The sequence below is a fragment of the Lissotriton helveticus genome, chromosome 8 (assembly GCF_964261635.1).
Source record: "Lissotriton helveticus chromosome 8, aLisHel1.1, whole genome shotgun sequence".
NCBI lineage: Eukaryota > Metazoa > Chordata > Amphibia > Caudata > Salamandridae > Lissotriton > Lissotriton helveticus.
The window spans coordinates 485,700,871-485,728,820 of NC_136069.1; the positions used below are offsets into that span (position 1 = coordinate 485,700,871).

At 45.5% G+C, this 27,950-nt stretch overlaps 1 protein-coding gene across 1 annotated transcript; it reads right to left on the bottom strand.

The window, feature by feature from the left end:
- Nucleotides 1-7,407: 7,407 nt before the first annotated feature.
- PCDH8 (protocadherin 8) lies at nucleotides 7,408-27,736 on the bottom strand. The gene is made up of 3 exons (XM_078656033.1): nucleotides 25,170-27,736; nucleotides 9,680-9,887; nucleotides 7,408-9,238 (listed from the first exon to the last, which is right to left on the bottom strand). The coding sequence occupies exons 1-3, from the start codon at nucleotides 27,561-27,563 to the stop codon at nucleotides 8,826-8,828; spliced, it is 3,015 nt and encodes a 1,004-aa protein (XP_078512159.1). The 5' UTR covers nucleotides 27,564-27,736; the 3' UTR covers nucleotides 7,408-8,825.
- Between the last annotated feature and the right edge of the window lie 214 nt (nucleotides 27,737-27,950).

Here is a 27,950-nt window from a genome sequence, read left to right on the forward strand (position 1 = left end):
AAAAGTTGGCACAAGGTATAAACATTGGACCTCCTGAGCCACTCATTAGTACACTCCTGGACCTGCGAACATTACAGAAGAAGGACTGTCCTGCGACAAGAGGACTGTCCTGCTGCTCCCAAAGCATGCTCTCTGAGAAGGAAGACTGGACCTGCGCCCTTCATCTCAGGCTAAACTGAGTAACTTCAAGGGTAAGTCGGCTGACCTGCGGTCTGAGCTACAGGGACAGAACAAGTTCCAGACGCCTCCCTGTAACTGATCAGCTGCAACTGGACCTGCCTGAGACCTCCTGGCCTTTACTAGGGTGACTCCCTGACCCCCAAGAGGGGCTTCCCCAGGTCCTGGACACTTGGCTGGCATCAGCATGCATTCTTCTTCAAACAAATGAGAAATCCTTATGTTCTTGGCTCTTTGTGACTGCGAAGGGGCCTGTTCATGCTGAGACACTGCCGCCCAAGATGACTGCCAACTCAAAGCTTGGTGAACCCGCCTCTTTGAGCTACAGTGACCCCTAGCACGACCGGCCCCGTGAGATCTGCAATTCATGCTACAGCAACAACAGTCCGTGGTGATCACCAATGTGAATGAACATGATGCCTGACTGGATCCTCACGCTGCAGGGAAAATGGCTCATGCCGGCTGGCCTGCTCTTTGCATTATAGTGATGACTATCCGTGACACTATCTCTGCTATTCATGGCCTCCCCCACTACAAATGGAACTGTTCACGCGGGAATTTGAGAAGGTAACCTTTCGGTGGGACAAACCTGGTCCTTGTATCTGACCCTTGCTCCACCCTGACAGGCCTGAACTTGGGACTATTCCTCAGTCTAGCATGACCAGATGACCATGAGTGGCGCTTTGTGCTTTTGGTGCTTTATCTACCTAAAACTTTTAAATGGCATATCTCTGATTCTACTGATTGGATTTTTGTCATTCTGGCCTCATATTATTTATTCAAATGTACTCTTTTTCTAAGTTGGTTTCGGGTTTTTCTTGTGTTGTGTTTTCTCTTTAGTACTGGTTGTGTGCTACATAACTAATTTACAATTTGCCTCCAAGTTAAGCCTGGCTGCTTTGTACCAAGCCACCAGAGGGTTAGGCACAGTTTCATTTAGTGACATTTGTGGTTTACCCTGACAAGGATTGTGCGTATCGCCCGAGTGGGGGCTTCCACCCTCCTCAACCTTTAACCCAATTTCTTACCATAGGGAATCCTACATTCAAGAGATCAGGTGTGTGCCGAAATACCAGGCTTATTGTGGGATGATTGTGAAATAATATTGTTTGATAATACGTGGCAGTCTAAGCCATTGCAGAGGTTGTTGTTGAAGCCACTGAGTGAGATAGAATTTGATGCAAGCAAGAGATAATACTTATTTGGCAGAGGTAAGAGTAAATAAAGACAAGTTGGAATATGCGCTTGGTAATTGGAGAGTAAGTGTTAGTAATGGAGGTGGGGGTTGTTTCAAGCAAAAAGTGCTTAAATATGTATATGGTCTGGAGTGATGTGTCAAATGTAACTTGGGAAAGGTTGAATGAGTTTCAGATTGGTATTAGGTCAAGAGGATTGCCATTGAAGTGGTTCGGGTAGATTGTTATTGTTATTGTTATTTTTGATTTGTAACGCGCCCAATCACCTGCAGGCCTCTAAGCGCCCGGAAATCGATGGTGCAAACAACAACTTTAGCAACACAGAGAGGCAACCACTAGCCTAGTTGGCACTCGAGGACCTCCTAAATAGCAGCGTTTTTAACCCCTTTCTAAAGCGTAGGAGGTTCTCTTCCCTGCGCAGCGGTTCAGGTAGTGTGTTCCATAGTTGAGGAACCAACACCGAGAAGGCTCTTCCACCCTTGGTGACAAATTTATACCGAGGGCAGACCAACAGTTGAGAGTCTGAGGATCTGAGAGTTCTCATTGGGCTGTACACCGCCACACGGTCTTTAATGTATGCAGGCGCCATGCCATAGATGGCTTTGTGGGCTATACATAAACTTTTGAATTCCACTCGCTCCTTAATAGGGAGCCAGTGGAGGCTCTGTAACAGGGGAGATGCTTTAGTTCGTCTTGGCAATCTAAAAATGAGGCGAGCAACATCATTCATCACCACCTGTAGCCTGTTTGTCAGGGTTTTTGGCAGACCAAGGTAGAGGGCATTTCCATAGTCTATCCTTGAGAGCACGGTGGCTGCGACAATGGAGCGTAGCATGGATTGGGAGATGACGGGTACTAGCTTCCGTAGCTGTCGGATGATGTTGGTACAGCTACCCACCACTGAAGAGATCTGATTACCCATTGATAGGTCACAGTCTAATTTAATTCCCAGACTCTTCACATTCAGGCTAGGTTTTGGAGCCGGGCCTAGCTCTGCGGGCCAGTAGAGGTCACACCATGGTGAAGTGGCGGATGGGATCACCAGTACCTCAGTCTTATCTGGGTTAATTTTTAGAAGGTTCCCTGTCATCCATTGGACCGTATGTCTCAAGATGTTCTGAGTATGGATTTGAGCGGCACTGGTATTGTCGACACTCAGCAACAGCTGCGTGTCGTCCGCATAGTTGAATACTGTGCAGCCCATGCGCGCCAAAGAAGCAATCAGAGGCTGCAGATATAGATTAAATAGAAGTGGGGACAGGGCCGATAAGGGAGTTGGAAAGAGTAGTCAAAAACCAATTAAAAGAAATGGGCATTTTAGCATGATTATTAATGCTGAGGTGTATATAACAAGAACGATGAGCAGAGATGTGGCATTTGGTCAAATGTGATGTCATACTTATCAAAGACTGATTGAGTGCGAGGGAGTGAGAGATAGGTTCAAGAGATAGCCAACCCCACTCGGCAACATCAGAGGCAATGGATGAATGGATACAGATGCCATGGTTAGTATGGAAAACAGCACTTTTTCCAAAATTCACGTGTCGATTAATGTTCCTGTAAGTTGGAGTGATGGTGAATGGGAGTAGAAGTGGTCAATGAGGATTTTTTTTATTGCAGCCTGATATGACATTCACAGATACTGGGTTAGCCTATTGATAGGGTAAAATGATCGCAAAAAAACAGTGATAATCGCAGGGATAGGCATTAAAAGTTATGGAGAAGTCTCTCTTGCTCGATACCACCCCTAAACCAAAGCTCCTGTAATCTCAGCCTGACTGGGCAATTGTTAACATAAAGAACATTTTAGTTCAAGACCATTATTTCCGAGTCTAGGGTGCACGGCACAGCACACAGCGGGTTGGTGGGCTTCAGCACTACTCATAAGGGTCCAAGGAGTTCGGTATTTTGACTCTTCGCTTCAGACACCCATGACCAGGCCATCATGTAGCTCTGGTCAAAAAACAACCCCAAAGGAGGTCCATATCATTGCAGCTCTTCAACTTGCTGAAGCGGATCCGAGGGGTGTGCAAAATTTGCATTACTTTGCTTTCGCACAAGAAATTGCAGGGAAATTATGTGAAATTTCGTGCAATCACTCGTAATACATAGCGTGAAAACATGATTGCTGAAGACAATAGCCACTCGCGTTATGGCTGTCCATGTTGTAATGGTGTAATTTGAGGGATTTCACATAAGAAGAGTGACACAAAATTTCCGAATTTACATAAATTACGCAGCTCAATTTGAACTTTGCCCAGGCCTAATTTCTGTCGAAATTTCTAATCCAGGTGGGCCAGCCGCAGTTTGAGAACTGGAGTCAATGCATAGATTAAACATTTGGTGCAGGGTAAACGGGGTAAACTTTTGCAGGCTTTTCCTGTCCTCAAGGCGCTTATTGTGTATTGTAGACTCACAGTCAAAACATCCTAAAAAGGGCCATCCTGTTGAGAGGAAAATGAACCTTGCTTTGCTCCTCGTTTGGTTCTCCAGGCTGCCACAGGCATGTGCTGCTTAGCAGGTTTTCCAGACCCCCTACTCAAGGGGGCTGCCTACGTTTTAATACTTTGCGATTTATCACAGACAACACAGAGGAAAAAGAAGGGGCATATGAGCAAGGGCCGGCGATAATTATCGCTCAGCGTGCTTAGCGCGAGGATAATTATCACCGGCTAACGCTGAAATTTATCGCCGAGATTCCGTACTATCAGCAACGCTTATCTCAACAGCGATAAAATTCCAGGCGCAAGCTGCCAAATGTGCGATTATCGCTGGAAATCCAGCGATGATCGCACAACTTTTGGCGAAAGCTTGATGATAGGGCAGGGCAGACTCAGCCATGATATCCACCTTCCATTGGATATCATGGCTAAGTCAGATTGAATCCGGCATACCTCGACTCATGCCTGGTTTTGCCAAAACCTACCGGAAGAACTAAGTTACAGCGAGGTTGTTCGAAACACAAAATCTCCGCGCTCTTCAACCAGTTTAGGAAAGTTTAAGCATTAACAAGCCACAAGATGGAATTCTCCATGCTCTTACAGTTCATGAAGGTTTGAGGTACATGCCCCTTCTGAACAGCTACTGAGAACGGAGTGCGCCACTGCCTTGGCGCTCCCCCTGCCCCACGGGGCAGCACCAGGCTGGGTTGAAACGTCGACAATATTCCCCGGACCAGTCTTAAGGCTTTGTGGAAAAGACCTATTTACTATATCAATAGAACCATTAACTTCCAATATTTATGTTCTGGTCATTGAATTTCCTGTATATATTTTAATCACCATGTACATATTGCGCACCACTACAATATCACTGCACTATATGTCACTTTTGTCACATATCACTTTATAGTTCACTTTGTGTGTTGGCAGCCTTTGAAAAATTCCAAAATGTTGGGGCATTTATAAATGAAGTAATTTATGAAAATTATGCAATACCCCAAAAGGTCCTTGTGTGTCTTCTTGAGATGCAAAGCAAACATTGAATAACTATTTGATTTTTTCGATTGTTGAAATTATACATGTCACCCGACAGAACCATTGTTTCTTCTATTAAGTCAGACTGCAAGCAGGCGTAAGGAAAGTAGCGATAACCGCGCTTAGCGCTACTTTTCTTATCGCTATGCATGTTAGCGTGCAGCTTGATAATTGGAGAAATGTCGGTTAGTGACATTTCTCCCGTTATTTTGGGAAGGAACGCCCACTTTGCATCTCATTAGAGATGCAAAGCTGTGCGTTAAGGTAAATGGCCTTGAGGCATGGAAACACGCGTTAGCGTGTCCATGCTGATAGTGTGATAAAATTATCGCAGCTTTTCATCCGAAAACGGACGCTAAAGTAGCGATAATTTTATCGCCGGCCCTTGCTGATATGCCCCGAAGTCAGGAGTGGACTCGGTCAAGTACTTCTATACGTAGGCTTCTTGTGACAAAGGCTGATGACTTCCGGGTCACAGTTGTGCAAACTTTACACCGAAAAGTGGAGCTGGCCTAGATAGTCCTCTTTCCATATTTACAGTCTCACTTTCCTGCAAAAGGTAAGACATCACTGCCACCACCCTATACCAATGCAATAAGGAGGCCGAGGTGATGCACTATTGAAGTCTACAGAGTCCACTTGTGGCCACCAAAAGTTAAGCACTCTACAGGAAGAACTAGGTTCAGTGTTTGGGTGGTACCTAGACAAAGCAAAAAAGAGTACAACTTTCTAGACAAATCAAGAAAAATGGCACGATGGGGATTGATGGTTCCAACAAGCAAGTACCTACTCACGTGGGGACCAGACCCACCTTGTACAGAAGGGTAGATCATCGGTCCTGTGACTTAGAGAAATGGTACAAGTTCTTAGGCAGTCCTGTGGGTACAAGAATCACAGTGGTAGGATGTCCGGCAGCGGCAGACCATGGCTTGCCTGCCCTAACCCTTCAATGGAAAAGATGAATGACTGTGAGAGGAAGAGGGAGTAAGATGGTGTGGTTGGGCTGTGATCACAGGCAGCAGTGTAAATACTCCTAGAGGCTTTAATGCATCCACCCCATGAAGAATTCGTAGGGTAATAGGGTGACTAGCTCATCTACAGGTCATTACGGACATTGGCTCCAGTGCTGAACCTCTCGGGTTTTAGTCTAATTTGTTGAAAGGCAGCAAAATAAGCCAACAGCACCCACAATGCACTGGGTTATCACACAAAGATCAGTAATAGGAAACTGTTTCTACAATGAGCCTGAGGGTGGTGGTCCCCATGTATGTTAATTCAGTTCCGCCACGCAGTGGGCAGAACATTCTGCAACACAAACAGTCATGTTGTTCTGGACACCGAGCTCTCGCACAAATCACAAGTCCTTTATTGAGGTGTTTATCTGTGAGACAATGTAGAGAATACGACTGTAATTAAATAACAATAAGTGTGACATGAACCACGGGCTCAAGAATAAAAGTCATACTTGGTAAAGTACAGATTCTTTTTTTTGGAGGACCCAAGTAGGCTTGGAACACAGAACTTCCTTGGACATTCTTCCTTGATGCACTTGGAAGTAAATTGTTTGGGTGTCTATCAAACACTTCACCTGGCAACAATTTTGAATTTGATCCATTAATATATAAAAATATAAACCATTTTCACTATATACAAAATATTACATCACGCATGCGTGCTTGGAATGACGTGGAGGGCCAAGTCACGTTTGGCCTGAAAGCAAGAGCATGTCAAAGGAGATAAATACAATATCACATATTTCATTAAAATTACATAAGATATTCATTTTGTATGCAAATATCAACCAGTGCATGAAAGTTCTCGCTCTGGCTACCTTTAGATAAGGATAAATTCACATTAATGCAGTGCCTTGTTCCCATTGCTGTTGATGTACTACAAAGGAAGTGACGTAATACGTGTAGCCCCTATTTGACTGCCCACACAGGGGTTGACCAATTCAAATGATCTTGCTGGGGTTTGAATCTAAGAACCTTTGGAAAAATATGCCTCCGGTGACGCAAGACCTTCCTTGTTGCTCTTGTTGTAAGGCACATTACACATGGGTATGGTGCATGTATTCATATTCATGGGATATAAATGTATTGTAGGTGAATACACTCTACGACATTAAAGTGCTAATACAAGTTACACGTTACAGTGTCACTCAATGATGGCAACTCAATCACTCGGAAGTGGAAGAGACAGGATAGACTTGTGAAAAGGTATATGTGGTTATATATATATATATATATATATATATATATATATATATATATATATATATATATATATATATATATATATATATACACATACACACACACACACACATATATATATATATATATATATATATATATATCACACAGTTGCAGATATCCCAAGCGAAGTGACCACAAGAGGAAATTGTGTAGCTTCAAATATATTTAATGGCATCTTGCAAGATGCCATTAAATATATTTGAAGCTACACAATTTCCTCTTGTGGTCACTTCGCTTGGGATATCTGCAACTGTGTGATATATATATATATATATATAAATAATTTATTTTTACACCAGAAAGATGGAATGGGGAAGAAGGTGCGAACACAATTCATACCACACGAGTGCCTATACTGACATACTATTTCAGAGAGGGTACCAATTTAGGTTTCATTTCCACAATGTTATAGTGAAATATCGCTTGATAATTTGCCCCTGGCATTTCTACATTACAGGATATTTTCTGCAGTACAATTTTGCAATTATCATCATTTTGACTATGACATTTTACAATGGCGCCGGCCTATGTTGTAGACACAATAATTCTCAATAATTTCCTTCAACCTCCAGCCATTGCAATAGGAGAAGCATAATTTTCCTCCAAATAAATAAATTCAAATGTAAAAAAGTAAGTTAATTTTTGCTAGCTATTGAGTCTCAAATACGTAATTCAACTTATTGAATAAAAGAAGTTAAGCGATACACACATTTCTATGACTTGCAGAAATATATATGGTCCACAAACGGGCCAGTTTGATGACATACTGGGGAATGCTGTATTGACTGTGATTCACACACAGCTTGCCTCTTTAAGTCTTGTGGTTGGACCGATCACATGGCATAACCTATACTTAATCATAGACCATACTGTTATTTCGATATCATCAGTGAAATGCTTCATTTGAGGTCACGTGGAGGTTGTAACAAAGGAAAACACAATTCCAGTAATGCAAGTGTTAGAGTGCCAGGCAACCTGAACTCCACAAATACATACAAATGTACAGGAATATATATAAAATATATTTATATACAAGAGTGGGGTTTCCCTATGGCTTCCTTCTGACCATCTACAATTTGTGTCGTTTCCAGGACATATCCGCGAATATCACTGCTGAACAAAGGTAACCCTGTTTATTAAATGACAACAGCCATAAAATCTGCAGTGTCTTCTTGGCCTGTTGTACTGTTACCTATAGTCAACTAAGTACATGTTAGTGAACAAGAGAATCATAATTCAGTGCCCAGTTTTTCTCAATCTGTATTGACCACTGTGTCAGGTGTCTTGGTCAGGCATTAACCTGTACAACAGGCCTTGCCAGCTTCCGTATTCTGCACGTCAGCATGTGCCTTCCTCCACAAAAGTGTCCCAAGGGAATTTTTCTCCTAGAGTACCCTTCGTCTCATACTGCTGATGGAATCTCCACTGGCACACAATCGCCGCCCTTCTGGTTCCACAACAGGAAGAGGCGGGAAAAAGGGAAGTGCTGACACTCTAAGACAGACTACTTCACTTCCTTCTCTATGGAACATCCTCCAGAAAGATGCAGGTTGGTCCCTGGGGAGGGTGATTCTTTAGTGCATGGCAGACTATGCAGCACAGTATACCACTCCTCCTAACCCATGCACATATACAGTATACAGACACACTCTGTCTCGGTTGGAAGCAACTTTTTTCAACAACTCACACTGTCAAATCATAAAACACGTTGTGGTTGCTTAAAGGTCCTTGCTTTCATTGGTGCCAGTTAGTGAGGGCAGGTATCTACCAGAGCTTGTTTCCTCGTATAAGGGCACAGGGATTTCCTGAAGGTTGGCAAGTCTACTAGGCCTGGGAGGTGACATAAGGGTGATAGTCCTGTTCTCATAGTCCCCGGGCAGCACATGTTCATACACGCTCTGTAGCCCCACTGTTTTGGGCATATGCGTAGGTGGGTGCTGCCCCACCTGGTAGTAGTTGTCCCTGCGGTGGGGGTCTCGGGGCAAGGATGTGCTCTTGCAGTAGGTGGATAAAGAACGCTTCGTTGGGGGGATGGCAGTGGAGTTGGGACTGGTAGACGTGTCACCTGTAGGACTCCAGCAACGGTCCGAGTGCCCCAGGATCTTGCATTCATTGGTACACGCCCACAAACCTACAAAGAAAGACAAAAACATATTACTGACATCACTGAGAAAAGATCATGGAAACCAGCATGTACTCTGGGGTTATTGTTGCTCACAATTCGCCCAACACCCAAACTTGAAGAAACTTTAGATTCCCAGACTAAATATAACAAACGTTTTTGAGACTTACAATTTTTTACCACACCCACAGGCATACTTTATAAATTCCATGTATAATTAAGATACTCTTGCTTCACTTGGCAAAAAAATTCCAAAACACCTCAGGGCATAAGCACAATATGGGTTGCACCTATTTTGTATAACTATTGTTAACTGCAATGTGTGTACATAACACCCTTTGCATACAGCATACCTTTTGAGCAGGGTTTCCTACACATAAAGAAGCAGAACATGGTAAGATAAGGGCGATGAAGGTGGGAGGGCAGACACTGATGGTCGTGGTTTCTTACCATTTTGCATGCGGGTAATGATGTCCCTCTTCAGGGCATCGCTGCTAATGTCGGAGTCACTGTCGTTGAAATCGCTGTCCCCTTTACCACTGTCTTTTCCACTGTACTTCTCAGCCTCTCGTGTGGAGATGGTGTTGAAAGAGTGGCCATTCCAGATGGTGACGCGGGGCACAGAATCCTTATCATAAGCCGGGGCAGAAGCATAGTTCTGTTCAGGGAGGAAGTTAAAATGTCTTGAGCATAGGATGGAAACACGTGATTTTGTATAAAGACAATCTTAAAATAGCAAGAAACTTTGACAACAGAGCAATTGGCTTCTTGACACAAAAAGGAAATATTTGCAAAGTTTGAATTCTGCAATGTTGTAAACTAAAAGCAATTGTAGGCGTGTACAATAAATGCATATATATTCCTCTGTATGTTCTCCCTTGAATTGACACCGCTTCTCCCGATCGAAGGGCACGTTGTCACAGCGGACCTCACAGTAGAGGGTCAAAAGTAATTCCACCTCTCCCTTAGCACAAGGATAACGATGGCGCATGTAAAGCGAAGTGAGCAAGGTTGGTGACAACCGAAACGCGTACAATGGTGGCTAGACAATAACAAGTCAAAAGTATTTACACACGTGTATAGATGTATAAAAAAACACAAATTCACTGGTTTTAGTTAGCAGAGCTAACTATAACTTGAACCCTCACCATGCACTGCTTATGACCTCACATATGACATCACTCATGTCATAATCTTTGACTATAATGTTACTTTAGTCTTTGTTTTTGTTACTTTAACCTGTGGTATCCTCAGTGAATTTCTAGGACTTTTTAAACGTAAAGTAATATATAATTACCTTATTTAAATCCAACCCCGCCACTTCGCACGGCCTGTGCTATGTGTAAAATGGTACAAGTGATAGGGTACACTTACAATTGGCAATGACAGACCCTGTAAATCCCTAGTAGATAATAGGGCCTGGGGTTGTAATCTACCTATAAGTGCCTGGTGTATAAGGGGGAATGAAGATCTAGAGGCCCAGCAGATTTCCTGTGCTTGCATGTGTGTTGCTGTGTGCCTGCTGTCCTGCCTTGCAGCTGGTCTTTAAAAGTACATTCTTTCAATTGCCATTGACAGACCCTATAAGTACATAATATATAATAGTACTAGGTGTTTCCAGCTACTTATAAGTCCCAAGTATATAATACGACACATAAGTTTAGGGGGCTAGCAGATTTCCTGCACTTGCATGTGTGCACTGCTGAGTGCCTTTTGTCATTTTAAAGGCAGCCTGGCTTTGCAGGCTATCTTTAAAAGTAAATTGTGTGCAAACTCGACTTCATATGTATGGGCACTTTTAAAGTGATAATCTACATTATTTTTACAAATTAGGCACCCCCAGGGCCTACCCTAGGAGTCCCAGGGGTGGGGGGTCATGTAACTATAATTAGCGGTCATATGAAATATGTTTTGTATGTCCTGGGGAGGGGAAAACTGCCTGTTTCATGTTTCCCCATTGTAGATACTTAGCTCCATAGGCTAAATAATATTTTATTTAGTTATAAATATTGCTAGGAAAGGAGTTAAATATGATTCAAGGACTAAAGCTCCATGTGGTGACCGACCCACCTCGAGGGTGAAGCTGGCCAGAATATCAAGTACGTCCCGCTGAAATCTCCAGAGCTCCAGACTGCCAGGACTTGCCTCGTGGAAAGTGAAACCGGCGAACCCTCTCGCCTGCTGTGGAGGGTTGACCAACGTCAGAAGAAAAAGCTACAGAAAAGTTTTTAAGTGTGATGATAACATTTTGACGGGGGCCTCCTACTTAGTCTATCCAACCAGGCCTCCATCGAGGTGAGCCTCAAACTTTTACTATGTCCTGGACCTGGTCAAGTGCCACCTGATGTCCCAGTGTGGCGCAATAGGTTTTTAGGCACTATAAAGTGGTTAATCTTTAAAAAATGATATTCCGGTTCCCTACATTTGATTTTTGTCATTTTGGCGTCTAGCTGTTCATGAAAATATTTCCTATTTTTATAAATTGGTGTGGGATTTTTACTGTCTGTTGTGTCTTACTTAATTTATGTATGGATGCTTTTTAAATGCTTTATATTCCTATCTCCCGAGTTAAGCCTGACTGCTCGTTGTCAGCTACCTAGGGTTGAGCAAGGGGGTAATTTGAAGCGACCTTTACTGGTCCCTGTACCAGGGTAGTGACCTTGGTACTAGTGATAGGTGCATACTTACCCATACCAATAATCCACTTTCCAACAATTAATATGAAAATGAGAACATTAGGCCTGTAAAGAAGCATACATTTTGACCTGCAAAACTATTCATGGTTGTACAGGTCTAGCATAACCCTTATCTCACACATATGTACCACAGTAGGGCATTCCAGCAAATATTGACAATAAATTATTGTGGAGGCCAAAATATTGACAGACAAAATATTGTGAATATAATTACATATAAATAAGTACAGATTTACTATACTTAGCTTCACATATATGCACTGTGACAATATATGTATCTTCAAAGTATGTAGATGTGGAGTTAAGAACAGAAAATCTGTACTCCCCTAAATACATTTAGCCTAACAATATTTTGAGCCTAGATATTTAGGCCTTGATATTTTGGCCAGCTATATTTTTGTCCTCAATATTCTGACATACAAGCCACCCTAAAGTTATGTAGCTGTGTATACCAATCTAAAAAAAGTAAACTTTGAAAAAGCATTTGGTCTGGGACTGACAGCCAGCCTTTTGGCTTTGCCAGTGCTTCTTTTGCGATTGCTTTTGCAAAACTTTATTGTTTGGTCCTAGCCTCTATAAAAAATGCCTAAAAGCAAGAATAGTTTTGTTATGTTATGTGAATTTGTAGAACACGACTAATAACATGTGGGGGTATCCAGGTGCTGAGTAGGGCAGGCCTGAGGGGGAGGATGAGATCATGCCTATTTCGCTTGGAAGGGCCATGTCTTGAGGTTCCTTTGGAGGTCCATGAGGGAGAGGGCTGGGGGAAAATTCTGAGGTGTTTCAGGAGGTCGTCCAGGTCTTGGCTGCGAGGTATAAGAAGGAGCAGCCTCCGCTTCTGGTCTTCTTGAATCGAGAGAGGTGTGCTCTTGCGTGGGACGCAGATCAAAGATATCTGGTGGGTTAGTAGAATTGAGGTGGTGGTTTGAGGTAATCTGGACAGCTCTTATGGAGAACTTTGGAGGCGAGGGTGAGTAGCTTAAACGTACAACTTTCCTGGAGTGGGAGCCAGTGGAGATTGTTGAGGTGTATGGAGATGTGGTTATTTTGTGAGATGTTGAGGCGTTTTGGGTGGCTTGGAGTTTACATAGGACATGAGCTGGTATTCCAATGTAGAGGGTGTATTTGTAATCAAGTCTACTTGTGATAAGAGCCTGGGTGACCATTTGTCTGGTGTTCAGTGGGATCCACTTTGAAATTTTGCGTAGCATTGACAGGATGTGGAAGCATGATGAGGAGAAGGTGTTGATCTGTCTGCTGATAGAGAGGTTGGTGTCCAGGAAGATCCTGAGGTTCTTGGCATGGTCCAAAGGGGTTGGTAGGGGGGCAAGTTCATAGGGCCATAAAAGAGGCATCCCAGGGAAATGATTGTTGCTGAAGATTAGGACTTCGGTTTTGTCTGAGTTAAGCTGGAGGCAGTTGTTTTTCATCCAAGCAACAAAGTTGCTCATGCAATTGGTGAAGTTTGCATTCACGGTTCTGGTTGAGTTGGTAAGGGAGGAGATGAGTTGTGTGTTATCATTGTAGGTACTATGTTGATGCTGTGGGTTCTGCCAATATCCTCGAGGGGCGCCATTTAGATGTTGACGAATGTTGGGCAGAGGGACAATCCTTGAGGGAATCCACAGATGAGTTTTTTAGGTTCTGAGGTGTAGGGGGAGTCTAACTCATTGAGTTCTGTGCCGCGTGAAGGGAGGATATAAACTTGAGGGCCAGTCCACAGATACCCAAGTGCTGGTGCCTTCAGAGGAGTGACTTGTGGGAAAACGTATCGAAAGCTGCAGAAAAGTCAAGGAGAATGAGTGCGACCATTTCTCCTCAGTCAAGGATGCTTCTGATATTATCGGTGGCTGCAGTGAGGACTAATTCTGGGCTGTGGTTTATGTGAGAGCCTGATTGACAACTCTCTAGGTGTTAATGGACTTTAAGTGTCAGCATGTTGGGTATTGATGGCTTTCTCCACAAATGTAGCTGGAAAAGGCAGGAGCGAGATGGGTCTGTAGCTGCTGAAATTGTTGGGGTCTGCGGTTGGTTTCTTCAATAAAACTTTGACTACTGCATTTTTCCAGCAAGACAAGTGGTTATGGAGGTGTTGATGATAGCGGTAAGCACAGTGGGATGACTGTTCTTCTATGGTTGTATATGAAGTGGAAGCATGGGTCTGAGGGGGCTACTGAGTAGATGGTATTCATCAGGTGCTCGTTTCTTCGAGAGGGACTTCCAGTTGCTTAGCTGCTGTTTGGTGATGAAGGAGGTGTTGGACTGGTCGAGGGAGTTCATATGGGTATTTTTTCAGTCAAATGTGTTGTAGATCTTAGCAATCATCGGTTTGAAGAAGTTTGAGAGGTATTTTCAGACTTCTTGGGATGGGAGGATGTTGTTGGCAGCTGCGGGGTTGGAGATTGTGTTGTTGATTGTGAAAGTTCTTTGCCATTGTTAAAGTTGGCTTTGAGTGTTAGAGTTAGAGCCTTTTTCTTTGTTTTTCGTAGTTGTTGGTGGTAGTGGTTGAGGGTGGCTTTGTATTAGGATCTTATGGTGGTGTTTTGTTGAGTCTCTATTTTCTCTCAAGTTGTTTGCAGTGGAGCTTGGACTCCCTGAGGTTGTTTGTGTATCAGCTGGGTCATTTGTTGATTTTGTAGATCTTGTTTCTAGTGAGAGCAGTGTGGTTGGCACAGTCATGAGCCATTTATTGAAGAGCTTGATGTCAACATCAATGACCTCAGTGTGGCCGAGTGAGCGTTCCTGTAGGGTCTTGTTCCAGATTTGTTTGGTTATTTTTTCCCAGTGTCTTCATAATGCTTTGGGGTTTTCTGGTGGGGTAGCTTGGTGGGTGGTAATCTTGAAATGTTTGATGTAGGGGTCTGACCATGTGAGTGGGGTCATGTGGGTGGTGTGGATCCAGTTGTTGGAGGAGAAAATAGGGTTGAGGAAGTGGCCTGCTGTGTAGGTTGGTTCTTGGATGAGCTGGGTAATGTTAAAGTTGCAGAGGCTGTTGAGGAGGGCCATGTAGTAGGGATCTGTGGTGTCTTCCAGGGGGAAATTGAGGTTCCCGAGGAGGATGTAGTTGGTTGATCTGATGGAGAGGGATGGAGTCTTCATTGAGGTTGCAGAATTTGGCTTGGGGGATGGTAGGCGAGGATTCCCTTAAGGGTTGCGTTGCAGTCCGTTCAAGTGTTCAAATGTAGTTGTTCCATCAAGTTGGTGTTCCAGTCCGTGGAGGTTGTGCATTCAATCGTATGTTTGTAAATGATCGCAAGTCCTCCACCTGGTTTGTAGATTTCAGTCCTGGTGTGCGATGTCTGGGTTAAGAGAAGGTTGGTTGTGTTGCTGTTGAGGAGCTGCCAGATTTCAATGGAGTGTTTCCCAAGGGATCGAACGTTCAGGAGCATGGCAGATAGTTGTTGTGGTGGTGGTGTGCATCGGTTGTTTGGAGGTAGAGGTGTCGGCATCTGAGGTGTTGCAGGTAATATCGCAATGGCTGCATGAGAAAGGCCCTCCCGTTGTTCTAGGGGATATGTGGCATGTAGCATGTTTGCCAGTGTGTGTTGTTGAGGTCAAGGAGGATGGCAAAGGAGTAGTGGTGGCATTTGTTGGCTCTGGTGGTGGTTGTGGTGTTGCCTTGATTGGTCGTGGGCTCAGGGTTCCTGGCACTGGGCGTGGTCTAGGCGCATACATGCTTGCCTTTGGTGCGCCATTGATGTGCCAGCTGGGCGTCCCTTGCACGGATCACTATGGCCTGCATAAAGTAGGTCCTGGGATGGAAGAGGCTTCTGTTGTTGGGAAAAATGGTGAGTGGGAAATCCCAGCCCGGAAAAACCTGAGCAGCAGCGCTGTCACTTGGTCAAAAGGCAGCAACTGGATTAGGCTGGAACAAACAGGAATTGGAGACCACTGGCACGTGGCAAACAAGGCGCCCAGGTGCCTCCTAATGTGGTTGCGCTGTGGCCTGCATAAAGTAGGCCCTGGGTTGGGCAGGGCTTCTATTGGTAGGGAAAACAGTGAGCGAGAAAACCCGACTGGTTTGGTCTCCAAAAGCACACATTTCCATAGAAATTTCCAGTATTTGAACTATTCTGTGTGTGAATGTGCTCCTGATGAAAGGGCAGAATGCAGTTATTTATAGCAGTGCTTAATTTGGGCTGGTGTTTTCTGGTGCTGGGAACCGCTAAGGATTTCTTAACACTTGCAGTTTGATAGTCTAACTCATGGAGGCGCTGTCTGATTTTTTTGTAAATGAGCACATCAACGGTGTACAGAAAACTTTAATACATTACAAAAAATAATAAAAAATAATACCCACACATCGAAGGCTTTGATGTGCTGGTATTAGTCCAAATTGACACCTTTGTAGGAGTGTGATGATTAGTGGCTGGCACTGTATTGGCATTTGGCAGTGCTAGTAGGGACAGGAGTGGTGTAAGCTGCTGTCGCCTCCTGGGCCCTGGCACTTACATTATTAAAAAATAAGCACTTATTCACAGTGGTTAGCCAATGGCTGAACTGGTCTGATCAGCTGTCCTGTGCTGTATGCTGTTGTGGGTGGAGAAAATATGTGACTAACCTAACAGTAGACCACTGGATGAAGAGGCCTGACTGAAAGCCCCTATAAGTAACCTTAATATAGGTATAATTTTAGTTAAATCAAATGGTCTCGGTTAACGCACTACCTAAAGTTTATTTGGTCAAAGGCACACATAAACTCTGGGATTTTGACTCATTAAGAGGGCGTTTTTAGCTGATTTGGTGAGGATAGGTAAGCTGATAATTTTAAAAACTTGGCCTGCTATTTTTCCTACTCATTGGATTTTGTATTCTCGTCTATACGTGGAAGAGTATTTGTTCAGAAATTGCACTTTGATTTTGTGGTTTATATTACCAACACTGTCTCAGGGCCAGTAGCTTGCAATTTTGTGTTATTTTTTTGTGGGTAAAGACTGATTATTTATGATTGGAACTCAACTCTACCAAGGAAGACGTTCACCCATGAGCAATGCCTCTCGTCGGCCATCATTGATGAATCAGTGCAGCCTTAGATCTTACATGGAAGTTCTGGGAGGCCGCAGTCACTGGGAATATATACCTTAACATCGCATGCGTTTACAATAGATGTGATTACGACTGCGTTGTAAAGTGAATGCGATGTAATGTCCGTGTTGTTAAGGTTGTTTCCTGTTAGGAGATGTATGCTGTATCAGGGAAGCCTATACCATTTCACACTATTCTAACCTGGCTGCCAGAGAATGGGAAACAACCTTAACAACGCAGACATTACATTTCATTTCACTTTACAACGCAATCGTCACAACGACCTCATTGTTACATTTTTGTACATTACAGCGCAAGTCGTTACAACGACTTCCTCTAGATGGCGCTCTGAACTAAGGAATGGTGTAATTTACTATTACAACGCCTTCCCAACTCCTTCACACACTGGAGTTGGAATAGTAAATTATACTATTCCTAAGTCCAGCGCGCCATCTAGAGCAAGTTGTTGTAATGATTTGCGCTGTAATGTACAGCGATGTAGCAACGTGGTCGTTGTCAAGACCGCGCTTTAATTGCATGCGTTGTAAACGCATGCGATGTTAAGGTATATATTCCTCCTAACAGCTGACTCAAGTTGGTGCTCCTGTGTGCTTACATTTTAATTCAGTTACCGACTTTCCTGTTATTGAGAGAAGGTAACACACATAAATTTCAGCAATTGTTTCTTTTTCACCTACCTTCACATAACAAACCCCTACACACACATGCACCACACACATTCTAACACATCTTCCGCGCCCATCATTGAATGCTCGTGTTTGTCTTTTGTGAGCTGTCCCTCCATCGTCATACTCCTTCCCATTTGATCAGATATCAGTGCTGACTGAGGCCCAGATGTAGGTAGGCCAATACCGGTCGGAAACGGCCGAAAATACCGATTTTCGTCCGTTTCCGACCGGTATTTGGACATTGTTATGTAGGTGTGCAGAAAACATACATATTCGGTAATTTTACCGATTCGTTAATTTTACAGAATCGGTAAAATTACATAATCGGTAAAGTTACCGGATATGTCAATTTTACCGATTCGGTAAATTTACCGAGCGGTAAAATTACCGAATATGTATTTTCAAATGTAGGTAGCCCTGTTAACAGTGCTACAGGGCATTCAGGATTCGGTATTTACCATGTAATACTATTACATGGTAAATACCGAATCCCTGTGTACATGCACATCTGTGCATGTACACCTGTGCCATGTGGCACACAGACATGCCCTAAGTGTATGTATGTGTGTCACATGGCACCCAAGCCTGAAACAGGGGTGCAACAGGGTGTCAAAGTGACACCCTGTTGCCCCTGTCACTTCGGTAATTTTACCGATTCGGTAATTACCGAATCGGTATTTGCTATTGATTCCTATGGGCTTCAAGGCCCATAGGAATCAATGGCAAAAACCGATTGGGTAATTACCGAATCGGTAAATACCGAATCCTACCGATTCGGTAAAAACTACCGATTTTTTATCTACATCTAATTTACTGATTCATATATACTGAATCGGTAAAATTCGGTATTTATGAATCGATAAATTAGATTTACCTACAGCGGGGCCTAGATCACTGCACACAGAACGAGTATAACATGTTTATGGTGGCTTCACAGTGCGCACAGTGGACCGATAAGAAACGAGTGCCTGCTCCCTACAATTTCTCACAACATAAGTATCTGGTCACTTCTTTACTCAGCTGGTCACTATTATCCCTAGAGACCAGCATCCAAAATGTAGCAGTACGTAATTTTTCTAATTTACTGAACACATGGATTCGAGCTCTTTTTTAACCACTAGTCAAGAGAAGAATAGGGCCCTTTCTGTAAAAATTAATTTCAGTTACACAAAAAAACGGGGCTGACGATCACATCTGTCTCTACCCAAAGCAGCTTCCCTGAATAGAAACAGTTAACTCATGACCTTTATGGGCCCAAAATCTATAGATAAATGTTGCTTTATATGACGGAATCTGATCTCCTTTTGGGAGGCTCAAGTTTCTTAGAGCAGCACATGGAGAGAGTGTGTACCTCTTCAGGTGCGGTGCGGTGTGGCCGCCTCTACAAACCTGCTAATAATTGCTTGGGCTAGCATGACATACTCAACCATAGGGAGGGTGACTGACATAAATGTAACATTATGTGTAGTTTGAGGATGTACAGTTCCAGGAGCACCAGAGTATCCACTTCAAATCTGTCATCATGTAACTCAAATACCTATATGTATATATGATATATCTGAACGAGGTGAGATGCTGTTGTTGTTCACTAGCCCTAGTAGGGTGTCATCGTTGTCAAACAGCGCCATTTCTTCGAGGGCTGCAATTTTTTTTTATTGTCTGTGAGATTCTGCTACTATCGCTCCTATAGAACATCGGCCTACCAGAACTGACTAAGCAATGCGGCACATCAGCACTGCTGTTAAGCGTGCCAATGCTTGACTTTTTTTGATCTCAGATATAAAGTTGAATCAAGATCATAGAAGAGACTTTATTTCAAGCCGTGCGGCTCTACAACTCAAATATGAACTCCTGCCTTCAAGAGGAACTTCAGATCTACAGTTCAAAACTGGCCTGTGGTTGGGGAGTTCAAAAGCGAAGCATCTGACATGATAGGGCTTTAAAGTGAATGCTGCAGGATTTGAAATAGTGCCTAAATGTCCAGTCCTACGTACACTCAGCCATTAAGTGGGTCATCGATGCACCCTTCAGCCATGACATGGTTCTTGCATGCTCAGTGCACCTCCCTCTGTGATATCACTTTCAAACAAATGTGCTCTTCAGTTGCCAGAATCCTTTGACCAGGGACAAATAGATCTTAGGTTGTGCTTTAGCAAACTTTGCGAATTTACCAGAGGTTATTAAGAGGCCTGCGTGACTTTCTACCAGGGCTACTTGGATTATGCTGCAAGGGTGAACCGAATTATGCAGCAGAGTTGATTCATTAGTCAAAGTGAAAAGGCCAATTATGTGGTAGAATGTATAACATTTTGTGATAGTATTACTTCACTGTTTTGTCATTTTTTAAAAAGTCTGAGCCAAGATTCATCTGGCTGTACCATTCTTATGCCCCCATGCAGCAATAAGCAACTAAAGGCGACCAGGCAATTTTTACGAAGGGCCTTCTACTGCAGCGGCAACATGCGTGCCTTCATTTCCAGCAACGTTTGATCTGTTCGAGCCTGAAACAACTTTTTTTGCTAAAATCTGAAAATTATGCAGCAGGTGGTGGATTATGTGGCTAATGTGTCAATCTATAATTATGGTGGAGAAGATGTAGCTGCAGAATCGCACAATTTCAGTGGCATTCCTTACTGCCAATTAAATCCATGGGTTTTTATGGCGCCCATTATCCCCCCCCCACACACACACATTGCCCTACCATACCAAATACAGCTCTTGAGTGGTATCATTTTATGGATCCCTATGTTTTTCAGTCCTAAAGAGAACAGCCCTTGGTGCACTCTCGACTTCACTGGAGGAATCAGTAGTCTGGCTAACAGGACTCGACTGCTACATGCCCATGAAGCAAGCTAGGCTGACTGCACTGTGACTGGGGTGCCCTGTGCTTCTTTTGCAGATCTGCAACCTGTGCAGTGTGGCTCCACCACCTATCTCCTCCCAAAAGTCTTCCATTTGACACTAGTATTACATCTACAGTGATAAGGAAGAGTTTACACTTAACACATGATAACGTTGTGGGAGTCTCTGTTAGTTCTGCCCACAATGTTGCCGAGGAGTGGGGGGCAGTTGTGGTAGATTTGACGAAGGAGCCACATGCACATCGCCTTTTGGGATCACCATCAATACCTAGCGCATCCTCTCATTGGCCACTGAACATATAGTTGGGGCCATTGGAATTATGCAATCTGCGACCATGAGGGTTTTCCACATAATTGTGGATTGACGGCACTTGATCCACCATATGCTACGTACTTTGCAGATTTCATCCAAAAAAGGATTGCTTCTAGCTCAAATGGTTCAAACGTTTTTTTAAAGTGTTACGCCTGATGTAGTACAGTAGCAAACCCCTGCAAAGATGAACTAGTCACATTTGAGTTGCTGATTGGATTGTTAACCTGGTACTAATGAGGTAAAACTTTAGCACATAATGAATTAATGTGTGTGAAAACACCAAAAAGCACCAAATACTGCTGCTGAATGTGCCGCAGCATTATAAGGCACAGGGTAAAGACTGATTTGCATATGGCCATGTCTGAGCTGGGGTGGCTGGGTGAGCAAAATAACGATGGATTAAACCCAGATCTGTGACTGGGGGTGAATGTTTTGCCATTGTGCAACATTCCGTCCATCATCTTGTGTGTTTTGCTGTTCACCCTATGTGGGAAGGGTATGCCCAGACGTGGGTCCCTTGCTCACTAAGCCACTGGAGTCAAGCTATCCTGGCTGAAGACGGCTGATAGCCAGAAACCGGTCCTAGGATGCTTGATTCCGGTCCAGGGAAGACATGGCTTGGCTGTTTGGGCTGGACCATTCCCATGAGGCACAGGGTCAAGACTGATTTGCATATGGCCATGTCTGAACTGGGGTGGCTTGGTGAACAAAATAACGATGGATTAAACCCAGATCTGTGACTGGGGGTGAATGTTTTGCCATTGTGCAACATTCCGTTCATCATCTTGTGTGTTATGCCGCATAAGCGGCCTTTCATTGCTGCATACTCTAGCCAATACTTCAACGTAAGTTGGTCTTCTGCATAATTCCTGCGGCCCTGCAAAAGATCGTTGCCAGAGTCAGCAGGACTCGCATAAGGGGACAAGAAGCCACGAGTAATGCTTTCAGTTAACCTCAACTGCGGGGACATACTTTTAATCCTCGCAAAACTCTTCTCTTCAGTGAAAACTAATGTGTTCCAGTCTTTTTTTCCCCAAATGAAAAAGAAAAATATAACACAGCGAATTCAACTTTTTCACCGCCATCTCCCCCAGACGTCAAAAACATGAATTTCATGAAAATGATAAGCCCAACCCTTGATTGCTAATGCCCAGGGACCATGTGACAAAGGGAAAAAATCAAATGGGAAAAGATGTTTCACATTATGTTTATTTATGCGAGTTCGCCAGCGCAATTTGGTTATTATAGCCCCGAGCTGCGAGCGCCGGAGGCCCCTAGAGGCTAAATTCCATCTCGCACTCGGTGTGAGGCCTCCAGAAATCACTTAACTCCCCAGTGCCGGCCCGGTGCACGCGCGGCGCGGGCTATTTTAATCCCACGGAGGTGTTTCTGCGAGATGGAGACAAGTGGAGTGCAGAGGCGAGAGGCAGGGGCGGCAGGGGCCGAGTGGGGCTGGAAATTGGAGACATGGGAGGAGAAAGGGAAGAGAGGGGGTTGGGAAAGAGAGAGTAAGATGTGAAAAAAGAGAACGAAAGAGGTAGCGTGGGGGAAAGGGCGGCAGAGAGGAAGAGAAGGGAGGGACATTGATAGAGAGATGGAGAGATGACTGAGGGATAGGGAAGAAGAGAGGAAGGGAGAGAGAGGAGAGGAGAGCAAGCAAGACAAGTGGGAAGAATGAGAGAGAGAGAGAGAGAGAGAGAGAGAGAAAGAGAGAGAGCGATAATCTGAGTGCTTAGTAACCAGGGCACCCAGGGCTTTAAGTGCTCCGGGACCCGCCCGCGCTCAGCACCGGTAGTTCTGAAAAGCAGGTGCTGAGACGGTTCCCTATCGGGCTCTGTATGTTTGCTCTCATCCTCAGGAAGAAATTTTTTTTTTAACTCTGCAGCAGTGCCGCCCTTCGCTGCCTTTGATGTAACTTCTAAGGGACGTGTGTATAGTTCTTTCACAGTCTCATCACTTTTGCATTGAAGCATTTTCAATATGGTATACTATGAAGCCATGGTTGTTGCGTATTCCTTTTACGGAACTAACACCCATTGACAAAGCCAATAGTCCTGGCTTGTGGTAGGTATATGTTTTACTAGTATTATATATATGGATGTAATGACAGAAGCAGCAAATTACCCGTCAGATGGCACACTATGCTAAACACAGATTTTTAGCTTATGTGTTTTAAACCACGCCCTAATTACAACGGCCACAGACCTTTGAGAGATCCCCCCACCCCCTCCCTCACCCCCCGTTTTTTCATCCCACTGAGGGCATTAGTGCTGTTATCCCGGCGCCACAAGCTGACAGAACTATGTTATCCTGGACACTTCACTGTGCTTTAGTTCCATTACCTTTCTAAAATAGCACCGGTTACAAATCGGATGAACCTCTTTAATTTAATTCTAGAGACTTGCATCAATGAGGCGCTATAAAAAGAAACAGTTCAATCATAATCGCATCTGTCAAGCTCAAGGGATGCCCAGCGTTCCTGTTCTCTCGGACCTGCGACATGCAGGATGTGCACAGATCTCAGCGTCCCTTTCTCAAATGTGCCACTGTCTACTAACACATCCGCATCCGAGGAAACCAACTGTTAATGAGACAAACATAGCAGCAAAGAGAAAGTTCAAACCGGGGATACGGAAGGAGCGTATTAATATTAATACCCATTCCAGCGGCGCACCGGCTCAATTTTCCATTTTATTTTCGAGGCTTGCCACCTTTGCACAGTTCACCTAGACTTCTCTGTTTGTCAGTTTCTCTTTCCTGTTCCTGTGCCGCCCTCCAATACACGCTCACCTCATTTCTGTATACCTGCTTTAAAGCCCTACCCTCATGTCGGCACTTTCTTGGCGCAATGGTAGCGCTTTTCTTCACTGAAGCGCCTCCTGGCGGGAGCATACTGCTATCTGCCTGTTGCAAAGAAGAGCCGCCGCGCGCTATTAAGTAACCCGCCTGGCTTTCCCCAGGGCTGGAGAGGGCTGTCGCGAGCTTGTGGCTTCTTCCAAGGTCGGAGGCGCCCCTTGACTTTCACCCCACACAAAGCAACTCACGGGGTGGGGGTGGGGCTGCGCAATGCCGGCGGACAATACCTCAAAGATGGGTCGTGGTGCACTGCCTTCCCCACTGCCTTAGCTGCACCTGGGTCCTGGGAGGTGCAATGGGTGGAGTTATCCTATCTAATCACGCCGTTTTTTTTCAATATATAAATCCTCAATTCAACCTGTGGGAGAATCAATGGAACAATAGGTGCAGATTGCAGCACAAAGCCTGATAACTTGTTGATATGGAGCCATGGGCATGTTTTTTGGTCCCAGCTTGCCTGATCAATTGAGTGTGACCTTGGGCAAATGCAGTGGCTCTTCCGTGGCTTCACCTGTCTTATCTTTCGATATTAGCCTTGTTCATAAAGAGGATGCTGCCAACTTACTGAATTTAAAATAAAACGTTAACTTTTCTCGTACAAAGGCTTCTTCTACAAAACATGGATGCATACTCAAAATATGTATAGCTCACAAGCATCTCAGTTTGTGTTTTTACGCTATCTCATGAGTCCTCACTCGCTTCCACGCTTTCTTAATACAAATACATATTGCATGTCTTGCGTCTCAGTGACATGAAATAATAAAAAAAAAATATTCTCCAATATTTTCGAAAAAAAATCTGATAGAAAAAAATCTTGGTATTTATATATCATTAAAACATTATCTACCAATCCTAAAATATATATTACATTAAGTCCCTTCATTTCGTTAGGCTGTGATCTATTTGCATATCCCCAGCCACATAATGTATGTCACCTATCCTCATCTCTGTAATCATGCTGCTCTAGCTCCATTGAATCCAGTCGCCTCGGCATTGAGTGTTCGGAAGTGCAGCGCCTGCGATCCTAAAATGGCACCTTTCATCCAGGCTGGCACTGCCTGGCCGCTCTGCCAGACTTCTCCCTCCTTTCAGCAAAGGCGACAGCGACCCCTGTGGCCATATGGAGACTACAGGTGTCTTGCTGCATGACTATTGATGGTGCCGTTCTTCAACTGGCCACTGGGTGTAGCTGCATCAACAGGAGTTGCAGAGGTAACTCCAAGTAATTGTAAAGTAATCACTTACAATAAATATTAAAATAAATACACACAGCTCATAGTACTCAAACGTGTCATGAATTCCTGCATCTGCACCACCACAAAGGCATACAAGGCAACATGAGAAAAACTGCTCATTTACATTGGAAGGGATAAGGGCCCTTCGGCGGGGATGGGGAATAAAAGTAAATGTTAAGTTTTTTTAATCTACTGAATTTTCCTCTCAAAGTCAACTAATTAGCACGCAATATATCGTAGGGTCACGTGCCAGCCTGGCTCTTACCGCCGTGTTGGTCCTGTGCAGCATGGTCTTGGCCTCGTACAGGCAGGAGGTGACCTCCCCACTCTCCTCCACACTCGATGCCTCGTCGCCAGTTGTAGGTTCTTTGAAGGGGGACTTGTGAGGAAGAAAGGATGGGACATCGAAGACCTCGTCTCTCTGTCCAGGGATGAAGCTGTCTCCTTCCTGCTCCCCACACTCTGCGTCGGACAGGTCTCTTTGGCCTGGGATCTCTTTCTGGGCCTGGGGGTCCTTCCGGTGCTTCCGGCAGGTGGTGGCGATGGCGATGATGGAGGCCAGGAGTAGGGTGCAGCTTCCTGCCAGGACAATGATGACAATCAAAGGAATGTCCCAGTGGAAGGGCTCTTCCTCCCAGGTCCCAGCGGCCTCGTGGCTGGCAGAGGGCTCTATGTCCGTCACCAGGATGTTCACTGTGACCGTGGTGGTCAAAGGAGGCCTGCCGCCATCACTGACACTGACCAGGACTCTGTACAGGTGTCCCAACTGGTGGCTCAGGTCTGCATTGAGGAACAAATCCCCTGTGGCCTTGTTGATGGTGAAAATGTCTCTGTGCTCATGGGACAGGCTAAATGTGAGGACAGCATTGACCCCCTCATCGGGGTCTCTGGCTCTGAAGTGGGCTACCAGAGACCCCGGAGAGGCATTCATGGACACCTCGATATCAGTTGAGCCATTGGACACAGTGGGCTGGGTAATGACCGGGGCGTTGTCGTTCTGATCCACAATCCTCACCGTGATGAGGGCACTGCTGGACAGCTCCGGAGAACCTCCGTCACTAGCCTGGATCCGAAAATCAAAATGTTTAATAACCTCATAGTTAAACGTCCGGAGAGAATAAACTGAGCCCGTGGCCGGATCCACAGATACATAAGTGGAAATCGGAGCCCCCATCACCTCGGTGTCCACCAGGGTGTAGGTCACCTTCCCGTTGTGCCCCAGGTCAGGGTCTCTGGCCACCACGGTGGTGATGTAGGAGCCCGGGGCGTTGTTTTCGAGGACAGAAACTTCATAGACGGCTTTAGCAAAGAAGGGCGGGTTGTCGTTCTCGTCGCTGACCCGGATGGTGAACTGACGGACGGTTTTGAAGGGCGGGGAGCCCAGGTCTTCGGCCACGATGGTGAGGTTGTACTCGGAGATCTTCTCCCGGTCCAGGGCTGCGGTGGTCACGATCATGTAGCTGTCCTCGTAGGCCTGCTGCAGCTTGAAGTGCTCGTGCCCGTAGAGGGAGCAGTGCACCTGCCCGTTGGGGCCCGAGTCTCTGTCCAGGGTGCTGATCAGGGCCACGAAGCTCTCCCTGCTGGCGGCCTCGGTGATGTGCGCCACCCCGGCGGTGATGGAGGTCAGGGGGGTCACGGTGATGCTGGGCGCGTTATCGTTGACATCAGTGACGTGCACGATGATTTTACAGGTGGCAGAGAGCGGGTTGGCGCCCAAGTCCTGCGCCTGCACATCGAACTCATAGGTCTGCTTGGTTTCAAAGTCCACCTGTCCGTCCAGAGTCAGCCGCCCTGTCCTGGAGTCCAGTTTAAAGAGCTCCCGGACCTCGGGGGAGACCTGAGAGGTGAAGCCGTAGACCACCTGTCCGTTCACCCCTTCATCGGGGTCAGCCGCGCTCAGGGCCAGCAGCAGAGACCCCAATGGGGCGTCTTCCTGCAGCTGCACGGTGATGAGGGGGTGCTCGAAGACCGGGCTGTGGTCATTGAAGTCCAGGACGCGGACGGTGACGGTGGCAGTGCCAGACAGGGCCGGGCTCCCTCCATCCTTGGCCACCAGCTCCAGGGTGAAGGTGTCCTGGCTCTCCCTGTCCAGCTCTTTCACCAGCACCAGGTCCGCGTACTTCACCCCGTCCGCCCGGGTCTGCACCTCCAGGCTGAAGTGGCTGTTCACAGAGATCTGGTAACTCTGCACTGAGTTGGTCCCCACGTCCTCGTCGATGGCGATGTCCAGGGGAAGGCGGCTGCCTAGGGCGGCACTTTCTGAAACCTCCACAGGGATCTCGGCTCTGGGGAAGCGGGGGGCGTTGTCATTGATGTCCCGGACCTCCACCTCCACGTGCACGAGCCGGAACTGCTCCTTGGAGAAGCTGACCACGTCCAGGGCCAGGGTGCAGTGCGGGGTCTGCCCGCAGACCTGCTCCCGGTCGATGCGCTCCCCGATGGAGAGCTGTCCGTCGCTCTCCCGCATGCGGATCAGGGACGCGTTAAACTGCTTCATCAGGCGGAACCCCCCAGGTACATTGAGGGAAAGCTCATCGGCCAGAGTCCCGATGACGGAGCCAGGCTCATCCTCCTCGTAGATCCGATACCTGACGCTCCTGCATGTGCAGGCAGAGAGCAGGCAGAAGAAGCCCGCTAGCAAGTGGAAGCACTTTCCCATGTTAAAAAGTCCTCTCAGGGATGCGCTTGTCTCTTAGGGGGGTATAACAGCAATTGCGCACAAATCCTTGCTTTCTTCCAGTGACTGATGGGTATCCGGGGACATCAGGAGGTTTTTCCCTGCGAAGATTACACACTATCCATATCTTGCTAATAGTCTTCTGAATCCCAACTCCTCTCTCCCGGTACTTTCGGACTCTGAGAGCCGGGCTGTCAGCGCCAGTGCTTTTTGTTTGCAGACATGCAAATAGCCGAACCGAGCAGCCAATCACAGCCCGAGCCGCCGCGCTCGCCTCAGTGCCTCTTCTCTCCCAGAAAATCCATTTAGCGCGGAGTAGCTTAGAGAGCGCACCAAGAAAGGGAGATCCGTAATGCTTCCCTTTGTCCT